The sequence below is a fragment of the Oenanthe melanoleuca genome, chromosome 1, assembly GCF_029582105.1.
Source record: "Oenanthe melanoleuca isolate GR-GAL-2019-014 chromosome 1, OMel1.0, whole genome shotgun sequence".
NCBI classification, from domain to species: Eukaryota; Metazoa; Chordata; class Aves; order Passeriformes; family Muscicapidae; genus Oenanthe; species Oenanthe melanoleuca.
In genome coordinates, this window is record NC_079333.1 from 19281860 (window position 1) to 19303683 (window position 21824).

The window sequence follows — 21824 nt, forward strand, 5'->3', positions numbered from 1 at the left end:
CCCCATAACTGGGTTTGGAAACTAATATGGTTTGAAGATTTCCAAATAAGCAGAATAAAATTAATGATTAAAAGAACCGATCTTCTTGCAGTAATTTCAGTGTAGTTATGGTGTTTTAGTGCACTGGGGAGTATTTTAAAACCTGAGTGGTTTTTAGGGTATTACCATTTATCTTCGTGTTTTATCTCTTTGTTTCTTTATAGAACTGCTAGAAGGCAAAATGCATTTTTGTATGAGACTCCAGGTCATTTGGGATATCAGAGGGTTAGCAACCCAGAGATGAGCATGATGTGTTGTATGATGCAAGTGACCCAAAATCTAAGTTGCAAAGCCTAATTTTTATCAAGTTATGAGCAAAATAGTGCCATGAAAAATGTCTTCTGCACATGTGCTTCTTGGTGTAGTATCCAAATCGCAGAAATATCAAAAACTACTGTATTTATCTTTCCACATCCAGCTTCAATTTCTGATTTGTTTTTTATCTAGTGGGACTCCAACTCCACCTTTGGATGCTGATGTTACCACACTGAGAGGTCAGTTTTCATCTAACTGCTGTTAAGGCTGATTCTGAATTACTAGATAATTGAGAAATTCACGTGTTTGGATGGATTTCAAAAATCCTACTCAAGAAATTCGTTCTGTGCTGGTTTTACTGCACTTAAGTTCATGTTTCGAAAAATACATCTGCTTTGGCAGAATGTTAGCATCTTATACTGAGTAGTGTATTTGATACTTCTCCTCAAGCTCTTCATGTGTCTCCTGTGCTGTTGCTGCCATGGTGATTGGAATAGGAATCAAATTTGACTATTGGTTGCTGAACTGCTTCTGTGGGTATATTAGAAAAAAAAATAATAAAAACCAAACCAAATCAAAATAATACTGTTCTCTTTCAAACTTAGATGCTGCTGCCAACGTTCCTCCCCCTGATGAGGTCTCCATCGAGAGTCCTGTGGGTGATACCATCCAAGAGCATGACCATGTAGACACCACTGTGAGTGGGTTTTTCATTTCAAGATTGAGCAAAGCCAATCCTCTGCACTATGTGTGTTGGCTGTACCAGATTTTGGGGGGGCTGATAAGTGATTTAAAACTACATGGTGTTGCAAACAGCTGAATGATAGCACTATATATATGCCTGCTAAATGTGTATCTCTCAAATGCTAACTAACTTTAAGTAATGTGTCCTCATGGTCTGTGGACAAAGTTATCACATGAAAAAGGGATGTGAGGGCCAGAAAGAGAATTTAACAAAAAAATTTTAGAGGATTCCTAAACAACATAGAAGTTGCTCACTGATGGCAGACAAACTTTCTGGAGAAAGCCTTTTCCATTTCCTGCATGATGCATAACTTAGGCTGCAGTTTCATTGAAAAGATCTGTTTTGCTGGCTCTATTTTTTTCCTTTTAACAGGGAAAAAAGCAACAAAACTTCTGGCAAAAGGCATTTGGCTAAAGTTAACAAGCCAGCCTTCTCTTCCCTCCCAGACAAATATCTTTTTTTATTTTATTTTATTTTATTTTATTTTATTTTATTTTATTTTATTTTATTTTATTTTATTTTATTTTATTTTATTTTATTTTATTTTATTTTATTTTATTTTATTTTATTTTATTTTATTTTATTTTATTTTATTTTATTTTATTTTATTTTATTTTATTTTATTTTATTTTATTTTATTTTATTTTATTTTATTTTATTTTATTTTATTTTATTTTTCTGATGTCTTTCAGTATACCATGAGGGATAGTATGCTGTTTTAAAAAGACTAGGGATGTAAGCAGAGAGCATGCTCAGTCATTCAAATTAGATTAAAACCTGGCATTGACTGCTGCCTGTGGCAATCATGATAGCTCCATGCATCCCTGATGCACTGCACAGCCACTGCTCTGGGGCTTTTTGGGCAGCTGTGGACTCAGCAGTTGAAGCCCAGTGCTTTAGCTCAGCACAGCTCTCATTCCCAGTGCCCACTGTGTATCTGGGGGGATCCTTCACCTCCTGAGGCTGAATGCAGGTGTTATTTCAAAGGCAGAACTTTGCAAAGGTAGCTTGCCTTCCAGCTGGAGCATTAAGAAGGAGCCTTGGGATAAATGAGTAAATTTTGGGTAACTCAACCGAGGCTGACTGGGCTCAAGTGAGATGTTTGAGTGGCCATGGCTGCACTTTCAATTGCTTAGTGGACATCCCACACATCTGTACTTCAGTTTGTGCCTGAGGTCTATGAGATGCACTTCCACTGAAGGTGTCCAAATCAAAAACAGAGCTATCTTCAATATGAGAATTCTCAGGAAATGTTCTTGCTTAGCAGACTGCCTCATTAGCTGCTGCCTCTGTCCCTGAGGCTCCATTACAGTGCAAGGCAAGCAGTGCTGGGGGCTCCTGCAGTGAGCACACTGTGCTCAGCATTCATTCATTAAGTGTCTCTCTTCCCTCCCTTCTTCCTTCTCTTCCAGATCAATAATGAAATAAAGCAGCAGGATGAAAAGCTAGTCAAACCTGTAACTGAGCAGATGATTGAGTTCAACATTTTAATTGTCAGTGAACAGTACAGTGAGGAGCTGAAGGACCCATCTGCTGCTGAGTATCAACTGCTGTCTGAACGATTCATTTCTCAGGTGATCCCCTTCCCTAACTTCCTTTTCCTTTTGTTAGCTCTGCAAAACAATAGCAGCAAAAAGCACCTGTTTCAGGGCTCCTGATTTTTTTCTCCCTGTTGTTTCCAATATTGGTTTTTTATTTTGTCTATAATGATGGTAATTACATTGCCATCATATTTTGGGGGAGGGTGTTTCTCTCTCTTTTCTCTTTGCAGAGGCATCTAGGCTGTCATATGGTTGCTTATCTTTTCTCTAGCTTTGCCTCCTTCTTAGCTCCATTTAGTTGGGGGTAATTCTCTGAATCCTTTTTACTGGATTGGCTAAACCTGTGCCAGATCCTGGGCCAGATGGGAAAGAGATGAACTCTTCACTGCAGACAAAAACCATCACCATGCCAGTCACAAGTTGCTAGCATAGGCTAAACATCTTAGTTTTCCTGGTTGTGAGTCCAAGTAGCAATGCCATAATATATGTGTGTGTAAAAAATGTCAGATGGGACAGAGTCCACCTGGCACATGGATGTTCCACCCCTTTGATCCCTTGCCTGGTTTTCTCTGAGCTTGAATAAATAAACTCTTGGAAAAAAAAGTTAGCAGCACCGTGATTAAATCTCACCTGAGACAGTTTAAAAATAAGGAGATGGGGAAGGGGAACAAGAATTTACAGAGTAAAAATAATGCTCAACTGGCAAGGATGTTTGGAAGCTAAAAAACTTTCTAGACCAGCATGAACTTTCAGTATTCTCTATCTTGGTTTTGTCTCCTGTAGCACAATTGATTATCTTGGCATTCTCTTTCCATTTCTCCACTTGGAATGTTTCTGTACAGTTCCTGGGGAATGCTGCATGTTGTTTTTCATACTTTTTATTTCTGCTTTTTTCTAATAATGAAACAATGTCACCAAAACTACCCTTCCATAAAGAGAATAATATTTAACTGTTTTTCACATGAGCAGAAGTGAACGGAATCTGTGTTAATTTTTTTGTTTTTCTGTCAAAATAGATTAAAAAGGTATTTGAAGGACTACCTGGATACAAAAACATCCATATCCTGGATTACAGGTAAAAAGATACTGATGCATACATGGTGATTGAACATGATCATGTATGGTGATGCTTGGCATGTCAGGTGTGTGTGAGAACTCCTAGGATGGATTAACTGAGTGTTCTCATGCTTGGTACCTCTATATATGCCACTGGAATAGACATACAAGGCTAATTCCTTCTGGCATTCTCAAGAGAATCTCACAGGAAATGTTTTCTGTCAATTTAAGACAAGGCATTCTTGTTCAAGATTCTATCCCAAAATTAAAATATATATTCATATCTGCTACTTCTAATATGTCCAAGTATTAAACAAGGAAGGACACAGAAATCTTTTTGGAAAAATGTGGTGTATTTAAATTTCTTTTCAAATTTGAGATGGCTCTAAATGTTAGTGTTTAGGATATGTAAAGGTCTCTCTTGGATCAAAAAAAAAAAAGGTGATAAATGATACGAAATGTTTTTAACTCTCTATATTCCTATAAATATATTTTTAAAGACCTGATTCCTTCAAATCTATTTGTGATTCAGAGTGACATTTAAAGTTAATATCTTAAATTAATGCATCAAATGAAAAATGTCTGACTTTTGGAGTGCAGGGCTCACAAATTGTGATTTTTCTTGAATGGACTGAGTATAACTTTTAGAATCTATTGAGTGTGTTCATGAGTTAATCCAAATTGTGTTTTCTTTGAGACTGTAATCTGTATTTCTTAGAATTTATTGGCTGGAGTATTTTAACTGGCATAACTGTAGGTAAGAAGCAGCTGTAGTGAGGGAGGTCCTGTGATTGGAACTCTAGGCTACATCCAGTTTTCAGACTGGAAGGAGCAAAACCTTCCATTGGTATTTGCAGCCTAATAGATTTGCAAGCACCTGGTTCATTTGAGAAGACAAATAAAAGGCTGGTATTTCTGGCAAAGTCTCTTCTCTGCTGTGCATGACACAAACCCATTGGTTGTAAATTAAACATTTATGTGGAATAAGTGATCCTTGATGTTCTTGGTGCTGACAGCAATTTAGCTGCATTATTTACAATAATCTGAGGTGCCTCTGCTTTGCTGATTCCTTGGGATCAATAGGAAATAGTTCAGCAAAAGAACAATTTGTTATGTAGCTGAGTAACTATGAATAATTATGCAACTTAAAAGGATTTTTCTGTATGTTTTAAAATGGGTGTGCCCAAAGTAAACTTGTTAAAGTTGTAAGAATTAAAGGAAATTATGACATTGATTTAACAGGTTTTGCTGTTCTGTTTTGTTTTTATAATCAGCCCTTCCGAGGAAGACAGGTAAGGACAAATATTTAAATAGATATTGTCATAATACAGATGGAAAAAACATATTTAACAAAAACATTGTTTTTTGGGATTTGTGGTTTTGTTTGTAGATCTGTATTTTCAGAACAAGATAGTTATCTAATGTAAATATTATGAGAGAGAAAGAAATAGCAAGTAACTGGTCTGTTTTGATTAAGGATAAACCTAATTTGCTTATTTAAGTCCTAATAACAAGGAAAAAACCATCAGGAAAAATCATCCTAAACACTACTCATCTACTAGGGTAACTTCTGTATAAGAATCTCTTCTGTGAAGAAAACAAAATTTCTTAACAATGACTCAAAGTCTTCATACTTTTGCAGCAAAGTCTTGAATAGATATGGGGTTATTATTATTAGTAGTGCAGATAATAAATCCACAGTTCTCCAGCAAAGGCTGTTGGTTTAGCTTCAAAGCCTGAGATGCTGCAGATCTTAGCAGAACTTTAATAAATGTTCATTAGCAGAACATGGGATTAGCCTGGACTTGTTTTTCATGAGAGATATGCAGGTTAAGAATCCAGAATTTTCCTTCTTTACTATGCTAAGAATGTCACAAGACAGAAAAAGAACTCTGCAACCTTAATTTTCTACATGTATTAATTTATTCTGTGTGTATCTCAGCATAGCCAGTTCCAATGAACAAGTTTAAAGAGAATGAGCATTCTAACTTTTCAAGAAGGGTTAGAAACACAAATATCTTCACAAAGTATATGCAACTGTTGACAAGGGCTATGTTCTAGGCACCAGATGTTTAGCCCTTTTCAGAAAGAGGATGGTCTAGTAGTTATTTGTTAGGAATTATGAATGACAGCACAGTTGTTGTATGAAACCTGGATGTTATGTTGGAGGAGCATATTCTGTTCATCTTTGCTGTGCCTTTTCACTACTGCTGTCCTTTATAATTTCCTCTGCTGACAGTCAGTGCCCATGGTGAACCTTTTCTAACACTTCTTAGATTACTTAATTTTGTTGCTGTGTTCTGTCCACAGCCAAAATGTTTTATATCTTCTACAGTTCCCTTGTGCTTATGCCCAGTGTATGGTAAATCTGATGGCAGCCTAAGCTGTTGGGTGGTAAAGGACATCCAGATGTATTCAGGAAAAGAAAATTAAGAAAATGGAAGAGAGTTAATGTGAAAAAACCCCTAAACTGTACACTGATACAAAACTGAGTTACAGAATAAATGATCAAATGGGTCTAGATCAATTTTCCCAATTATAAGATGAATTAAATACTATTTTATTGCTATTAAAAGCATTCTTTAAGCAGGTTAGCACTGCATAGTGACAGAGATTAGGGCTCTCACTTGCTACTATAGATTTCTGCTATATACAACCTGGTTTTTTCTTCCTATTTTCACATCTCAGAGCCATTCCTATTATTGGCATGACCTTAAAGTCACCACTCTCACCACTGCATGCTGGTGGACCCACTAATGATGCTTACAGAAAGCCAGTGTGTTGGTGTGCCTGTGTCTGTCTGCCATTCACTAGTAGAAATATGGGACTGGGGCCAGACCAGATGTCAGTTTTGGGTAGCATTTCCCTTGAGAACTTTGTGAAAAGAATCAAAGAATCAAGTAGTTTCTATTCATCCTTCAAAGCCATGTATTTTTATATTAAGAAAGGTACTGATGTGGGCCCCTGTTAAAAAGTATAGTGTTTGCTTGCTTAGGAAAACCTGTCATTTCTCATCTGTGTACTTTCTCTTTGTGCAACTGAAGTGGGGTGGAAGTTCACTATGCTGTCACATTTGATGGAAAGGCCATCAGCAATGCCACCTGGGACCTGATTAACCTTCATTCAAACAAGGTGGAGGACAACTCCTTCATGGGCATAGAGGATAATCCAACAGTTGTGTACACCATCAGTGATTTCCGAGATTATATTGCTGAGATCCTCCAGAAGAATGCTCTGCTTGAAAATGCTTCCATATCTTTAGACCCAAACTCTCTTCAGCTTACTAATGGTGGGTATTAATTATGATGCATTGATGTGCCACATGTCTGACTTCTTATAAAATAAATCTCAGATGGGTGAATTATTCAGCTGTCCTCTGAAAAATTAAACACAGCAAAATCAACTTTGTTATAGCCTGTTTTGCTCACATTTTAACCAAGCCAACTCATCAGCATTAGCATCCTATTCTTGATCCATTAGCCTTGCCTCCCATTTTATTTTAATTTTTATTTTGAAGCTGAGGTTTGTGGTGTGCTGTTTCAGTAACACTTTCAGAAATTAATGAGTAAAAGAGAGAAACGTGGTTCACATGGTGCACATTGCATCGGGGTGACCTTCAATTTAACAGCTCTGTGTTTGCCTTAGGCAGCACAAAGGAAATACCCAGATTATTGCTGAATATTGAATGATCCTGCTAGAGGTGATGGAAGAGTGCTGTCACCCCTTTGTTCTCCTCTTTGCCCTCCTCTTCCTGTCAGTGCTGTGGAGGCATTTCCAGAAACAAAATCACTCTGGCAAACTTTTTGAGAAGACATTACTTACAAATCTGAAATTGGAGAGGGTTTTTCAGTCAGTCTTCCAACACAACTTGCTCACACTGTTACTGCAGCCTTTAGAACACAGCTGTTTCTATTTCCACAGTGAAGGAAATTCAGCACCCCACACCAGATGACCCATCCTGGATTACTGAGCATCCAGTGGTGCTGGAGCGCCCGGAGTTCGATGTGAGTATGGCTTGAGCAGTGGCCTTTGGACACATTTGGACAACTCAGCAGGGTAGAATTGTAGCACCACCCAGAGCTTCTCTATCCTGCTGTTCATGCAGAATAAGTAATGAAGGTTCACCTTATATTGGAGTAAAAACTGGTGAAATCTCTCATGTGATCATGCTGGTGTCTGCTGCCCAACAGTTCTCTGTGATCATCTTATTTTGATTGTAAATGTCTCTAAAGATGTGATTCTTTCTTCCAAGATACTACCTTTCTTTGAAAAGAAGAAATAGAGATAAACCTTAAAGTTGGCCACTAGAAGAGATAAAACACTAACTTTCATAAGCTCCTTTTGTTACTGTGTTTCTTTCAAAGAAAGTTCTCAATTTGGTTTTAAAATTATGTCCATCCTCCTAATACCAGCAGAGGAAAATAACTGGCACTAGTTTCTCTTTTTGTCTCTTGAAATTGTAATTGTCTCCTCTGACTAGCTCTGGAATAATCCAAGACACAGACTAGAATTCTGTGTTGGACAGGAGACTTGGTATCCCTGACTATGTCCATGCAAAAATACTGAGTTAGGTGCCAGCAATGCTGAGATCAAGTCAGTCAGTTCTGCCAACAGAAAAGTTTTCTGAGTGCTGAATCATTGTCTGGGCAGCTGGTTTCTGCTCTCCACTCTGTTCTGTAACACAGATGTTCTTTCAACAAGAAATGAGCTCAGATCATGCCCTAAAATCCAGGCCCACTTGTGCTGGATGGTAGGTTCTCACTCAGTCCATCATGAGATAATGTTATGAACATAGACACATTTAATTTTAACCAACTTCTGAAATTTTTAAGTAAGCAAAATTTGTTTTCACAGAATGCAAATATTGTTAGAATGTACATACATATAATGTCCTTATTTTCATGACAGTTTTCACTGAGTTTTAAAAACTAATTATTGATGTCTAAAACACAAATTCATGTGGATTTGTCATAATGGATTAAACATGGTGTAGATAAACACTGTTAACTTTCAGAAAAGGGCTTTCTCTTTACTGAAGACACCTTACTGGAAACATCTAACTAGTCTAAAATGTTATAGATGTTTATTTTAGTAAGACAAAGAATTCTGCCATTCTGTACTCTGACAGATGTGCAGGCAGGAAGATATTTTGGAGTAGTGGCAGCTTTGCAATATTAGATTTTAAACCAGTTTTTGGGAATGACAAAAATTTGAGGAAGTTATATTTTTCTAATCATGGACTATGAATAAAGACTTCTATGCCTTCAGTCAAAAATTCTGATTACATAAAAGGTATCAAGTATATCCCCAGACCAGCTGTGCACAATCTGCAATAAACAGGTAATTTGCAAAGTAGCTTCAGATAAATAAAATAAAATCCTAAATATGCTTAAATAGTATACAGTTGCTCAATTATTTCCACAGATGTCAAATCTTTATGGTTCAAGTAGATGCTCTCAAGTAGAACTGTTACCTATGGAAAAGAATTTTACTATAATTTTCTCTAGGTGATTTGAGAAGAAGCTGGGTTTGTATTAGCCCACCAATATCATGACATAACATGGAACTGTCATGATTTCACCATCCAGTTGCTAGTAGATGGTGCAGCTAATTCAAGTGTTGCAGCTCTCTTTAAAAGTAAAGCAAAAATCAGGGCTAGTTTTTGAAATCCATATTTTCTTGTTGTTTATGTTGAGTTGTAACAGGTAGAAAGAATGCTCTGGCTTGAGGAATAAAATGCCTTTCTGGCAGCAGAAAATGAAAAATCAGGGAGAGGGATTCTGTCTTTACAGCCATCTATCATATTTGTAAGCCTTTTACATTGGTGAAAACCAGAACTAGCCAATATGATATTAAACTTGTAGAATATATTATATATTATATATTATATATTATATATTATATATTATATATATAATATTATATATTATATATTATATATTATATATTAATTATATTGCCATGTAACAAGAATATTTTAATAATGTTAGTTGCCATAAGAACATTTATCCACATTCAAATAAATTATGAAGTGCAATCCCTGGCAACTGAATGCTTACATTAAATAAGTGTATTGAGGAGCAATTTCTGGGAGTCCTAATTCATTCTTTATGGAATTTATATGTGTAATTTATTTCTAATATGTACAGTAACTCTTTTTACAGCTTTATTTATAGTGGTTAGTCTTGCCAAAAATAAAATTGCTGGAGCACATGTCTCTATGGTGTATATATACTTTTCAACTGATTGTTACAATATAAATTTAAAAATTTGACAAGACTGTGGTGGCATAAGAATTGGCATTTCTAAATGTGATCAATACATGCAAACAGGAATTTTAAGAAAAAAAAACAACCTTAACTGGCCTGTTTCCAAAGCATTTAAATGCAGTTTGAATCAAGCTGAAAATTTAATTCACCCTCATTTCAACCGAGAGTAGAATTTCAGATTGAAAAGTATTTGGATTCTTTCTGTTATTCCTGCTGGTCAAGCAGCAGAAAGAGATTTGACAGGAATGGTGAGCTACATAAATTATTACAGTGGTTTTGAACTGTAATACATATTACAGAAACCTGTGTTCACTGCACTTAACTTGTCACCATTGGCAGTTTGTGGTAAATTGCTGCTTCATGAAATTGCTTGGCAGCTTTTCATACCCTACAGGACTTTTGGTCTATATCCCACTGCTGCACAGCATTTATATGTGGGCAGGTGTCCATGTCAAGTACTAATTCCTGAGTTTTAGGCTATCAGCTTGATTTTTTTAGCCTTGACCAAATAACTTAATATCTTTATTGTCTTTTTCCAATATAATTACCTCATCAGACACCGTAGTAGGAGATTAATATTCAAAGATGAAATATGCTAACTACTTTAACATAAACCAACTAATGGTTGGGACCTGGAATAGTAAGTAAGCACTGTGGAAACTGGAGACGTAACAACAAATTATTTTTTATTCCACACATTCATTCTGCATGCACTTTGTTCTTCATCCTTACTGCTAATAGATTTTTTTTTTTTCCTGCATGGGTATCTTGGCTTTGAGACTAAATTATTCCAGGTTCTAAATGTTCTTCATTACATTCTGTCTTTTTTGTTCTCATACCCACAAACTAAAAAAAAATTGATAAATTATGACTTGGCATGCATCCATCAAAGTTCACTTTCTACACTGTCCCATGTATCACAGTAAATATTAGAATGACTGTATTGGTGTGTGGCTGAGGAATAATAGCTGTTAGAACCTCATCATGGTTTAGGAAGGCAGAAAACATTTATCTTTGGTTTAGATGGAGATGGACAGATTAATTTTTTCAGCATAGGAAAGGAGATGGGGTTGGATATAGATGGTAAATCTCTTAATACCCTAAGGGGTGCTGCACTCCAAGCAATCTGAATGGCTCCTTTCCCTTTTGAAGGACATGACTGGACATTTTTCAGAAGGATGTGCATTTTACATGCACATTACACAAGATTAGCCAGGGTCTATATTTGCCACTCATCCTGCTGCTGTGCATTGTTCTCTCAGGGGCAGTAGTCCAAGACTTGGCCACTGGCTGCTGTTAACCCCTTCTGTGTGTGCAGCTCAGTGCAGACAATCAGTGTTTCCCCTGTAAGAGTGGAAATATTGATAGTGGCTTTATGTTCCAGGACAGCACCTTTTTGGCTGAACGTCCTTCTGCAGATGAGTCAACTGTCAGCAATGCCTTGCCCTTTGATTACACCAAACCAGATTCCACCTCAGATGGTGAGCAGCCCACTGACAATGAGATCCAGCCAAGACCAGAGAACATTGACTATGAGGCTGGTTTGGCCCCTGAAGCTCCACTTTCCTCAGAGGTTGATGTCACTTCTTTGCCTGATGGGCTGAATTTAGAGACTTCTCATTTGGCCACTGTACCAGTGTTAGAGCATGATTCTATGGACTCTCTGGAATGGCTTTCAGCTCCCAGTTCTTCAGATGGTAAGTTAATGCCATTGACTGAAACTTAAATTTGGGTACCAGTGTTTCCTGATGCTCAACAAATTTTAGTTCACCGAAATGAGTTCTCAGGTCTAAAAATTGAGACTCATTCTCTGCCAGTTTTTACCTTTTGTGTGGGCATATATCCAAGAACTATATGCTAGGGTAAAACACTTGTAATTACTAATAAAGCCTGTTTCTCTCTTCTGGAAATGAAGTGTACATGGTACTTGTTAAATAGCATAGAAGTAATTTTGTATGTCTTGACTTGGCCCATAGAATATCGGAATGGAAAGTGGGGGAGGTAAACAGGGGTCCTTATGACTTTGGCAAACTGAGGCTGGGATATATTATGAAAAATGAGGAACACAGATCTACAGACAATATAAGTATTGACATTCGACACTTTTTTATCATAAACAACATCTGATTGTCAAATTGTTTTTATTTTTAATGTTTGAAGATGCTGGACTATCTGAAGAACTTTTGCCTTTAAGTCCTTCTCACCTTGTGCCTGAAGAATCTCCATCTACCGATGACTATGCAGTTCCTCTGCTTTCTGAACCAACAGTGGCCTCTTCATCAGTCATAGAGACTGATATCAAAGAGAAAGAAGAAGTAATCCAAGGTAGTCCTAAGGGCAGTGACAGTGCAGACTCTCTGGAAGAAATTCCTTTTCCCTTAGAAGTGCCCCCTATGGAAGATGAAACTGATATATTTCTTGGAGATAGAGTTACATATGATGATGGGTCTGGTTCAGCTTTTGATGGTTCAGGAAAAGAAATGGAGTCAAGTATCTGGCCTTGGGAAGAAGCAACCCTGGAACCAGTTTTCTACCCTGGTCCTGATAGCTGGCTTGAAGATGACAATGAGTCTTTGTTAATCAAAACTGAGGATATTCCTGAAGGCATGATTTTAGACTATATTCTTAACTCTGGGAATAAATTAGATTATGACCTTTCCAAAGATGAGAGTGAAGGGAAAGTCAATATAAAAGATTTCCTTGATGAGTCTGAAATATTTGTCTTTCCAGAGACTACAAGTCCGCAAGTTCCTCTGTTACAGACAGAAGAGCCACCGTCCCTGGAACCATCTACACAGACAGAAACACTGGGCATGTATGATTCTCCTTTTGTCATGCCAACTGGAGAGGCCCCTGTCTCACCACCATATACACATCTGTCTGTGGAAGATAGTCTCCCTACAGCTACAGGGACTGTCAGTATGGAGCAGCCTGAGGAGTCTAGTGTAGGCCAGAACATAATCCCTGAAGTAGTTGAACACCAAGGTGAAGACAGGGCAGTGGTAGAAGAGCTATTCACAGTGAAGCAGCCAGATGTAATGGAAGCTGCTACAATAGGACACTTGGACTCTTTAGAAACTATTCTGACTGCAGATCCCTCTGTGGTAAAGCCTGGTGCTTCCACAGAAGAAGAGCAAGCCCTAGATGCATCACTGACAGACCAAGACAGGCCTGGATCAGCAGTGAAGGATGTTTGGCCAACTGACAGGGCACTAGAAACCTCCTTAGATCAGACAGTGCAACCAGCAATGCCAGTGGTTACTCAAGGTTCAGCTGCAGTTCCTTCTGCAGATCCCACCACCATCCCAGAGAGCTTTGCTGGGCAGGATGGTGCAGACAGTGACACACATACTTCCATGAATTTCAGCACTGTTATGGATTATCAAACAGTGAGTGTAGCAGCAAGTACTGTAGAGCTTCCATCCCACCTCCCTCCTGTGGGATCCACACCATCATTTGTCTCCTCAACGAAGCTGGGAGATGAAACAACAAGAGTCCTGGATGTTTCAGCAGACCTGGGTCACTTTAGCACTGTCCACTTTTCTCCTGAGCGGACTGAGGAGGCAAGGAGGATGACTGAAAGTCACGTGGAGCTAACAACCCGTGTCCAGTCCACAGAGATGGCCAGTGTGGCTTGGGCCACACATGAAACTCACTACAGCAGCACTGTCCCATCCCGAGCTCTGGTGGTGTTCTTCAGTCTTCGGGTCACCAACATGATGTTTTCAGAAGACCTGTTTAATAAGAACTCCCCTGAATACAAAGCCTTGGAGCAGCGATTCTTGGAACTGGTAAGAGTCCCTTCTGTGCTAAATGTCCATTACCTGATAGACAGAAACTCTGGGTAAATTATATTTAGTCATCTCTCTTTCACAGAGAGCAACTCAAAACTGGTGTTTACACATAAGATTTGTGTCCCTCTGTGGGGGAAATTCTGCCTGGAAATGGGTGGTGGGATGCTGTTCATCTTTTATTCAGATAATAGTCTCTCTAAAGGAGAACTCCTTAGCACATGGACCAGCTGCTCTGCTGGTGTTAATAGATATTGCAGTGTTGCTGAAGTCACTACTACACTCCCCCTACTTGCTTCCAGAGTTCTCTGTATTTAGTGTATAAGGAAGAAGATGCAAGGAAACCTGGGGCTGTGAGCAGGTAACTTTTCTGCAACACATTCAACCTGTCCTAAGTAAGAGATAGCTCAGGGAACTGAGCTGTTCCTAACCTGGCTGATGACTTGGAAAGACTCACAGGAGTTACACAGCGATAATGCAAAATTAACTGGGAAATTCCCATGTTCTGACTGAAACAAGCTTTCTGTTGTGAGAGATGAAGGGAGCAAAGCAGAGAGAGGGAAGGGGGACATGCCCTGTGAAATGGCAAGTATTCCAGGTACTTAGATCAAGGAAGAACACAATGTGTGTCCTAAGACCTGTGTTTCTGAATTGTAGATTTTTTAGAAACTCCTTGCAAATTGCTATACTTATAAGAACTGCCTGAAGTACTCAGGCTCCTGGCAGGCTGCCAGCACAGACCTCAGCTGGGTAAAGGTTAATGCCCTTGGTGTGGGATTTGGATAAAATCATTCAGACTCTAATAGTCTGCTGCAGTAACAGTGCAACTGGCTGGAGTAGAGAGAGAATCAAACATTCAGCTTTTCTCTCATATCCCCTGTGTTGCAGCTGGTGCCCTACCTTCAGTCAAATCTGACAGGATTCCAGAATCTGGAAATCCTGAACTTCAGAAATGGCAGCATTGTGGTGAACAGCCGAATGAAATTTGCCAAACCTGTGCCTCGGAATGTCACCAACGCTGTGTACATGATCCTGGAAGATTTCTGCAACACTGCATATCACACCATGAACCTGGCCATTGATAAATATTCCCTGGATGTGGAATCAGGTAAGGACAGCAGGGAAATAAACCTTAAAGCAGGGGATCCAGAAAAATTTCTGGGTTAAGTTCTAGGGATCCCAACAGCTCAGAGGCTGCCCACTGCTTTTCACAGGCTAGCTTTAGAAAGACAGTCTTTCATAGAGTAAAAAAACACAAATCAAAATCTGCTGTGGGACTGAAGAGGTGAAAGTCAAAGTGAGAACCAGACAGAAAGCTGTATAGGGTCCATATAGATTTATGGAGAAAAATTAACTCATTGAATACTCTGTATAATGCCCCTGTATTTGACTGGGGAGTGGGGAGCAGACAGCTCAGGAAGAACAAAGGTGCCCATCTCTCCTGTGCTTACTTTCACGTGTGGTTTGAACTTGCTCCACATGGTTATTCCCATAGGTGGTAGCCAGTTTACCTGCCAGGTGGGCATCTGCACAGGTTCCTGCCTCATGCTTGGGTAAGGGCTGCACTAAGAAGGGACAGGCCCTCTTGCTTCACTCCTCTGATACAGGGAGAAGGTTGTTTTGGTTATTTTCCCCTGTCCAAATTAGCAAGCAGTTTACCACATAAGCAACCATATAAGCAAAATATCTCCTGTTTTAAGGTTAAGAGAAAAATAAGAGTGCTGACCTGTTGGCATATGGTAGCTGTTCTTCTCATCTTATAAAGATGGTCTAATTAGCATGGCAAATGCTCTGATATTGTTGAACTGTATGCCAGCTTCTTAAGCCAATGGAAGTGAGATATCTTGAATGCTACAAGCTTGTGTTCCTTGCAGACAAAAAGGCAAATACCCTCACAGCAGATGGTGATGTCCCACTGCCCTTCCCCATATGCTGCCTAGGTTTTCCATAGCAAGAAATACTGGAGATCACCTGTGGTTTACTCCTTTGTAAAACAGAGTTCCAGCAGACAGAGTAAATACGAGGTCCAGCCTGTTCCAGTATGAAAAAGATCACTTTATAATTTTTTGACTGTTTGTTGGGTGGTTTTAGCTATGCCACTGGCATGTACAGACAGAGGAATATTTGCTAGTGCTGGTTCACCTTAGCAGAACCATTTGTTAATCAGGAGAGATGCACGCTGGATTTTTGTGGATTAACAAGAGACCATTAGAGAAGACAGCATTCAGCACCTTGTCTCAGTTAAGGCTGTCCCCTTTCATTAACAGCTTTTGCTCTGTGTGTTGTCAGGTGAGCAAGCAGATCCCTGCAAGTTCCAGGCCTGCAACGAGTTCTCTGAGTGCTTGGTGAACCGCTGGAGTGGGGAGGCTGAGTGTGTCTGCAACCCTGGCTACCTCAGCATCGACGGGCTGCCCTGCAACAGCATCTGTGACCTGCAGCCAAACTTCTGCCTCAACGATGGCAAGTGTGACATCAGCCCTGGCCAAGGGGCCATCTGCAGGTGGGTCACCCTGCTGCTGGAAGCTGTGCTTCCTGGATGAAAGCTCCTATTGTCCCCTCTGTTGTAGCATTCTATAAGATTTGTCCAAAATTCTGGGCAGTATTGTGTAGCAAGTGAGTAGACTGTGACTGTCATTCATGTTGTGCTGCTCAGTGCAAGTCCCAGTGTTAACATTACTTTTCCTATGTGTATATCATAAATGAGACAGTAACAGATTAATAGAACAGAAAATAGAACTATCTAGGAATAACAGTTGTGATGGAACCCATTCAGTTGTTCAAATCACTTTTATTGACTTTTGGGGACAGAACTTACCTCCAGAGGTTTTCTCAAGTAGCAAAGTGTTTGATAGTGTCATGTCACCTATGAGAATTAATTCCATAACAGAAATTCATACCTGAACATCACATTGATAGTGCATAAATACATTAAATATTTTAGTCTGGAAAAAAGCATAAAAGTAAATCATTGTGCATTTGGGAAAAATCAGGTGGGCTCATAACAGGATGAAGGAACAGGCCCCAGATATTTGGTTTAAAAAAAAAGGATACATATGCATCTGAACAGGATTTTGCAGATAATAAAAAAGACTTTGTGCAAGATACAGACAAATTGGTGATGTCCCTGACTTGGCACTGTACTTTTTACTTTTCAAATAATGCAACAGTCTATTTTTAAAAATAGGATGTACCTACCAAAAAAAATTAAGAAATCTACCACAAAGAGGAGTATTACTACCAGTAATTTGTTACTTAATGTGATTTTCTTTCTAAAGTCTACCTAGAACTTCTCTAAAGTCAATCTTAGACTGCTAACAGTTAACAGAAGAAAAAAAAAGATGCTTTTAAAACTTTAAAATTGGATACTGTCAAAGATGCATTATACATTTAAACATTTGTGTGATAGTGTTAATCAGAAGGTAAATATCTGAAACCAAGCATGTCACAGCCAGTATTTGTTCAGAACTTTTTGAAAAAATTGCAGTATTGCTTATTACTTTCAGAAACTTTCAGATCATTATATGAGAAGAATTAAGTCGCTGATATTTCTTATTAATAGGGTTCAGTTGCTGTGCAGGGTCATAATAGATTACAATACTTTGAGTTTTTGTGGAAAAAACTCCCAAACATATATAATGCAAATATATTATTTTTACTGATATATTTAAAGTCAATAATAACAAGATTATAATTCCTATGTTCAAAACAACATTAAGGCAGAAATGCTGAATCTTGTTTTGGGCAACCATTCCAGAGATACAGTCTTGGACTCAAGTAGTTTATTTTATGTATCTATTTAGCCACTGTGAAGGTCACAATACTAGGAACCTTCTACTCAGCTATCATTAGCATTTGCATTACAAGATGATAAAGACATCTGCTTTCTGCCTTTGCAGTGCTGATATATCACATGCAAGGCTCAATCAAAACAGGAGATTTTCTTCTGTCTAAACAACTTCCAGTTTTAACACCTCACAGGGTTCTGGAAATTTCATAAAACACAGGTATTTTCCACCACAAATAAATTACCCTTTTTCCATTTTACCTACCATCATTCAATCCTGTGGTGGGGGTAGTTCATCCAGGAGAAAAGAAGCTCCTGGGAGACCTTTATTTGTGGCCTTTCAGTACTTAAAGGGGGCTTATCAGAAAGGTGAGGACAAACTCTGTGGCAGGGTCTGTTGTGATAGGACAGGGCAGAATGGTTTTAAACTAAAAGAAGGTAGCTTCAGACTAGATACAAGGAAGAAGTTTTTTACAGTGGTGGTGGTGAAACCCTTGAACTGGTTGTCCAGAGGGATAGTAGATGGCCACCCCTGGACTGGATGTGGCTCTGAGCACCCTGACCTAGTTGAAGATGTCCCTGCTCATTGCAGGGGACTAGATGACCTTTAAAGGTCTCTCTCAACTCAAGCTGTTACATGATTATCTACCAAAACTTATATCCATAATAATAGCAATAAAGAAAATTGTTGATTGGACAATGCAAAGATATTTATTGGGGTGACTTAGCAGGAACTTAAATACTTTAACCAAAGATTTGCTGGTGTGTAATTTCCCCGTGGTTCTTCGTGGCAGGTGCCGTGTGGGAGAGAACTGGTGGTACAGAGGGGAGCACTGTGAGGAGTACGTGTCTGAGCCACTGGTTGTGGGAATTGCAATTGCTTCTGTGGCAGGATTCCTTCTTGTGGCATCTGCTGTCATCTTCTTCTTGGCCAGGACCCTTCGAGACCAGTACACAAAGAGTGATACTGGGGACTCCCAGGGGTAGGTGACACCATCTGATACTTTAAAACACCTTGGCTACAATAAGGATAATCCTGTCATGAAGTCTTATATCACACAGTTTGCAAGCAACAGGATGTACAGGCACCTCCAAATGCCACGCCTCCTTAGTGTACCTGCTGCCCTCCCAGGCTGCAGAGAAGCTCACAGTGTGTTTATTGCTCCCCAGGCAGGGTGACAGCCTCTCGTCCATGGAGAATGCAGTTAAATACAACCCCATGTATGAGAGTGACACGACTGGCTACAGCCATTATTACCGGAGGTACCCGCAGCTCACGTCCTACAGTTCCACCAGTGCAGAGACATCCACTGACTACAGCAGTGAAGAGATCAGGCACATTTATGAAAACACTGAGCTTACTAAGGAGGTAAATGACCTTGTTTTACAGTGGCATGGGAAAGATCACAGGAACAGTAAGATTATTCCACACTTCTAACCTCAGAGGTGGGCCCGATCTTTCCCCAGGGTCTGTGCTCTAGATAAACAGCTTGAAGCTGCTACAACTATTTAAAAGAAGACAGAAAAGCTTCCTTTCCCTGCTTCCTTTTAGAGAAAGTTATGGTTTTATTCTGACCTGTAATGAATTTCACATAAAAAAGGAGCTGACCCCTTAAGTAACTTCATGGGAGCTGGGGAGGTTTGATGTATTACACAAATTTAAAGCCAACTCTCTTATGTAAGAGCAGTTGCACAGTGAAAAATTGGTACATCCAGGCCTTTTCACAGGGTGCTTTTGTTTTGGGTGTTTTCTGATTTTTTAAAGTTTAAATCTTTCTGTAAGCTGCAAGTTAGATCACATATTATTTCTTCCTGTACACACAGTATCCAAGGTTTACTCTAGAAGGGATTTACATCCCAGATCTAACCACAGATCCTTAAGCAGCTGTGAGAGGCGTGAATCCACAATGTAGCTGGCAGGCTGACTGATGGGCGAAGTATCTCTGAGAGATAAATGGCTTTGTTAAAGCCTGTTGAAATGTTACACTCTGTCCAAACCCTGGTTTTGATTTAAAAGTGAAGTATTACTGAATTCAAATGAAGTGCTTCACCTTTTTTTTCTTTTTTTTTTTTTTTTTTTTTTTTTTTTTAATTAGGAGAATTATAATAAAATAAATAAAATAAAGAATTTTAGCACTGGAGCGCCCAGTTTCAAGCTCCACACTTGGAAATAGCAACACACAGGAGCTTTATTTTCCAAAACCCAAAAATCAGTTGTTTCAGTAGCATTGTGATTTCTATTATGTACTTACAATTGTGTTTATTGCATTCTAGGAAATTCAGGACAGAATTCGAATTATAGAGCTCTACGCTAAAGATCGCCAGTTTGCAGAGTTTGTTAGGCAGCATCAAATGTGAGTGAAATGTCTTGTCTGGATAACTAATCCTTTGGTATCTTGTCCTGTGGCCTATACTACATTACTGTATTATTTTTTAAGGTTCTAGAAATGCTAGGATACTAGAGGCTAAGATTTCAGCATTATTTTTTAAGAGGTTTAACCCTTTTACAGTATTTAATAATCCCAGAAGTCCCAGGGGGAAAAAAAAAAAAGCAGTGAAGAGAAATCCTAGAGTTAATGGGTGTCAGAGCTCTGACATCAATTTAGGTTCTTGAAAGCACAGATAGAATCTTATTAATTATTCTGGTGCAATTTCCATTGACCAGTGCTTTGTTTAAAAACAGAAATTTTAAAAACCTAAAAAAAAAAAAAAGGTAGTTTATCTTGAGTTCTCAAGATTTGGCAACAGTACAGGACTGGTACAGTCCTGTCTGGTATGGTGGCCACCAACTGCAACAGAAACTTTACAATTCCAAACAATTAATCAATCTGAGCTGTGCTCTGTGATAAAAGCTAAGCACAAAGAAGGTCCTCAAGGACTGAATTGTTAGCATATACACTCTCATGAACTGTATTCCTATTTTAGGAAGCTGCAAACCACAACTTGCTGGGTTATTTTGAAAGCATCCTATTAAAAATATCTACAGTAGCAAAAAACTTGTGTTCCCAGATCTTCAGCAGTATTTTTTTTTTAATTGAAAGGATCATTTTTTCCATGTCAGTCGTTCCATTTTTCATATTGAAGAGGATCAGCATCTAGATTTTCCACAGCTGGGAAGTAGTAAGGGCTGCTTTGAGTCCAGTGTTTGAAAGAGACTAATTTAATCACTCCTTTTCTGTTTTTCATTTCAGGAAGCTGCTTTAAGAAAAAAAGAAATTGATAGAATACACGTTGGAGATAAACACTACCTTGCTGCCCAGCAATGGGCTCAGATGTAACTGCACAGTTACTTATAGTCTTAACATTGCATGGATGGATACAGATGTTTTCCAAATGAATGGCTAAAATGTACAGATGTCTGTTTATCTCAATTTCTTCTGGCTTTTCCATATAAAGTGACACTTTCAAGAGGTGATCTGAAGTCGCAGAAGATATGAAAATTCATTGTTCTTTAACTTCAAGATGGACATTGAAAGATTTTATATACAAAGACAAAAGAATCTCCTCAGATAACACAAAATACATGCACAACCAAAATAAAATGCACATTGAAAATCCCTGCCTGGCATTTTATCCCCTCACTGGAGGTTCCAGTGGCAATTTTATGGGTACAAAACTCTAGTAGAAGGAAACATTTGATTTGCAAAGGAATGAGTTGTAGGGGAGAGCTATTGTTAGCGTTAGCATTATTTTAAACCATTCACAAAAATTTAAAGCAGACACAAACAAAACCTCACTGGAAAAGCTTTTCTTCTGTCCAGATGCCTGCTGTACATTTTGCCACCTGGCATTAGCAAACAGAGGAGAGCACTGAGCCTGCAGCCCCCAGAGGGCTCTCCCTGGAATTCAGCATCACCACTGCCTGCCAGTGCCCCCCCTGGGGACAGTGACCCTGTCCTTGGCCAGGCAGGACAGAGCTGCTGCAGCACACTACAGTGTCTTTAAAGCCAGGGTGGCTGGTTCTCCTGCTCACTCTGGCAGACACACAAGCTGGGGCACAGAAGGGCTTCTATCATACAAATATTCTGTGAAGCTTAAGTGAAAAACATTGATTTTTACCTTTTTATTTTTTTTTTGTATGTAGACATTTTGTTTCATATTTTGTAAGTTGATTGCATTATTTATTTGTTGTTTGTTTTCATAACAGATTTAGTTGTTGAAATAGAAAGATGACTAGTTTTAATAATGAAATACTACACTGGCATTTGTGCCCATTCTTTTATATCTATATTATATTTAGTGTTTACTCAGTGTTGAATTCAGCCAACTAATATTTGAAATTACTGAACTGGGCAATAGCCTGCCATGAGCTCCCTTTCAAAATCATGTACTTTTGGTAGATGT

General features: G+C 38.7%; 1 protein-coding gene across 1 annotated transcript in view; it reads left to right on the forward strand.

The window, feature by feature from the left end:
- The window catches only part of IMPG2 (interphotoreceptor matrix proteoglycan 2), a 92304-nt gene that overhangs the window by 24410 nt on the left and 46070 nt on the right, over positions 1 to 21824 (forward strand). The window contains exons 7-20 of the mRNA XM_056481838.1: positions 487 to 533; positions 900 to 991; positions 2452 to 2613; positions 3597 to 3655; positions 4911 to 4928; positions 6681 to 6925; positions 7558 to 7640; positions 11290 to 11602; positions 12066 to 13696; positions 14585 to 14804; positions 15986 to 16196; positions 18275 to 18463; positions 18651 to 18849; positions 19755 to 19834. Of these exons, the coding sequence (XP_056337813.1) occupies positions 487 to 533; positions 900 to 991; positions 2452 to 2613; positions 3597 to 3655; positions 4911 to 4928; positions 6681 to 6925; positions 7558 to 7640; positions 11290 to 11602; positions 12066 to 13696; positions 14585 to 14804; positions 15986 to 16196; positions 18275 to 18463; positions 18651 to 18849; positions 19755 to 19834 (3549 nt within the window). The remainder of the gene's footprint in view (positions 1 to 486; positions 534 to 899; positions 992 to 2451; positions 2614 to 3596; positions 3656 to 4910; positions 4929 to 6680; positions 6926 to 7557; positions 7641 to 11289; positions 11603 to 12065; positions 13697 to 14584; positions 14805 to 15985; positions 16197 to 18274; positions 18464 to 18650; positions 18850 to 19754; positions 19835 to 21824) is intronic.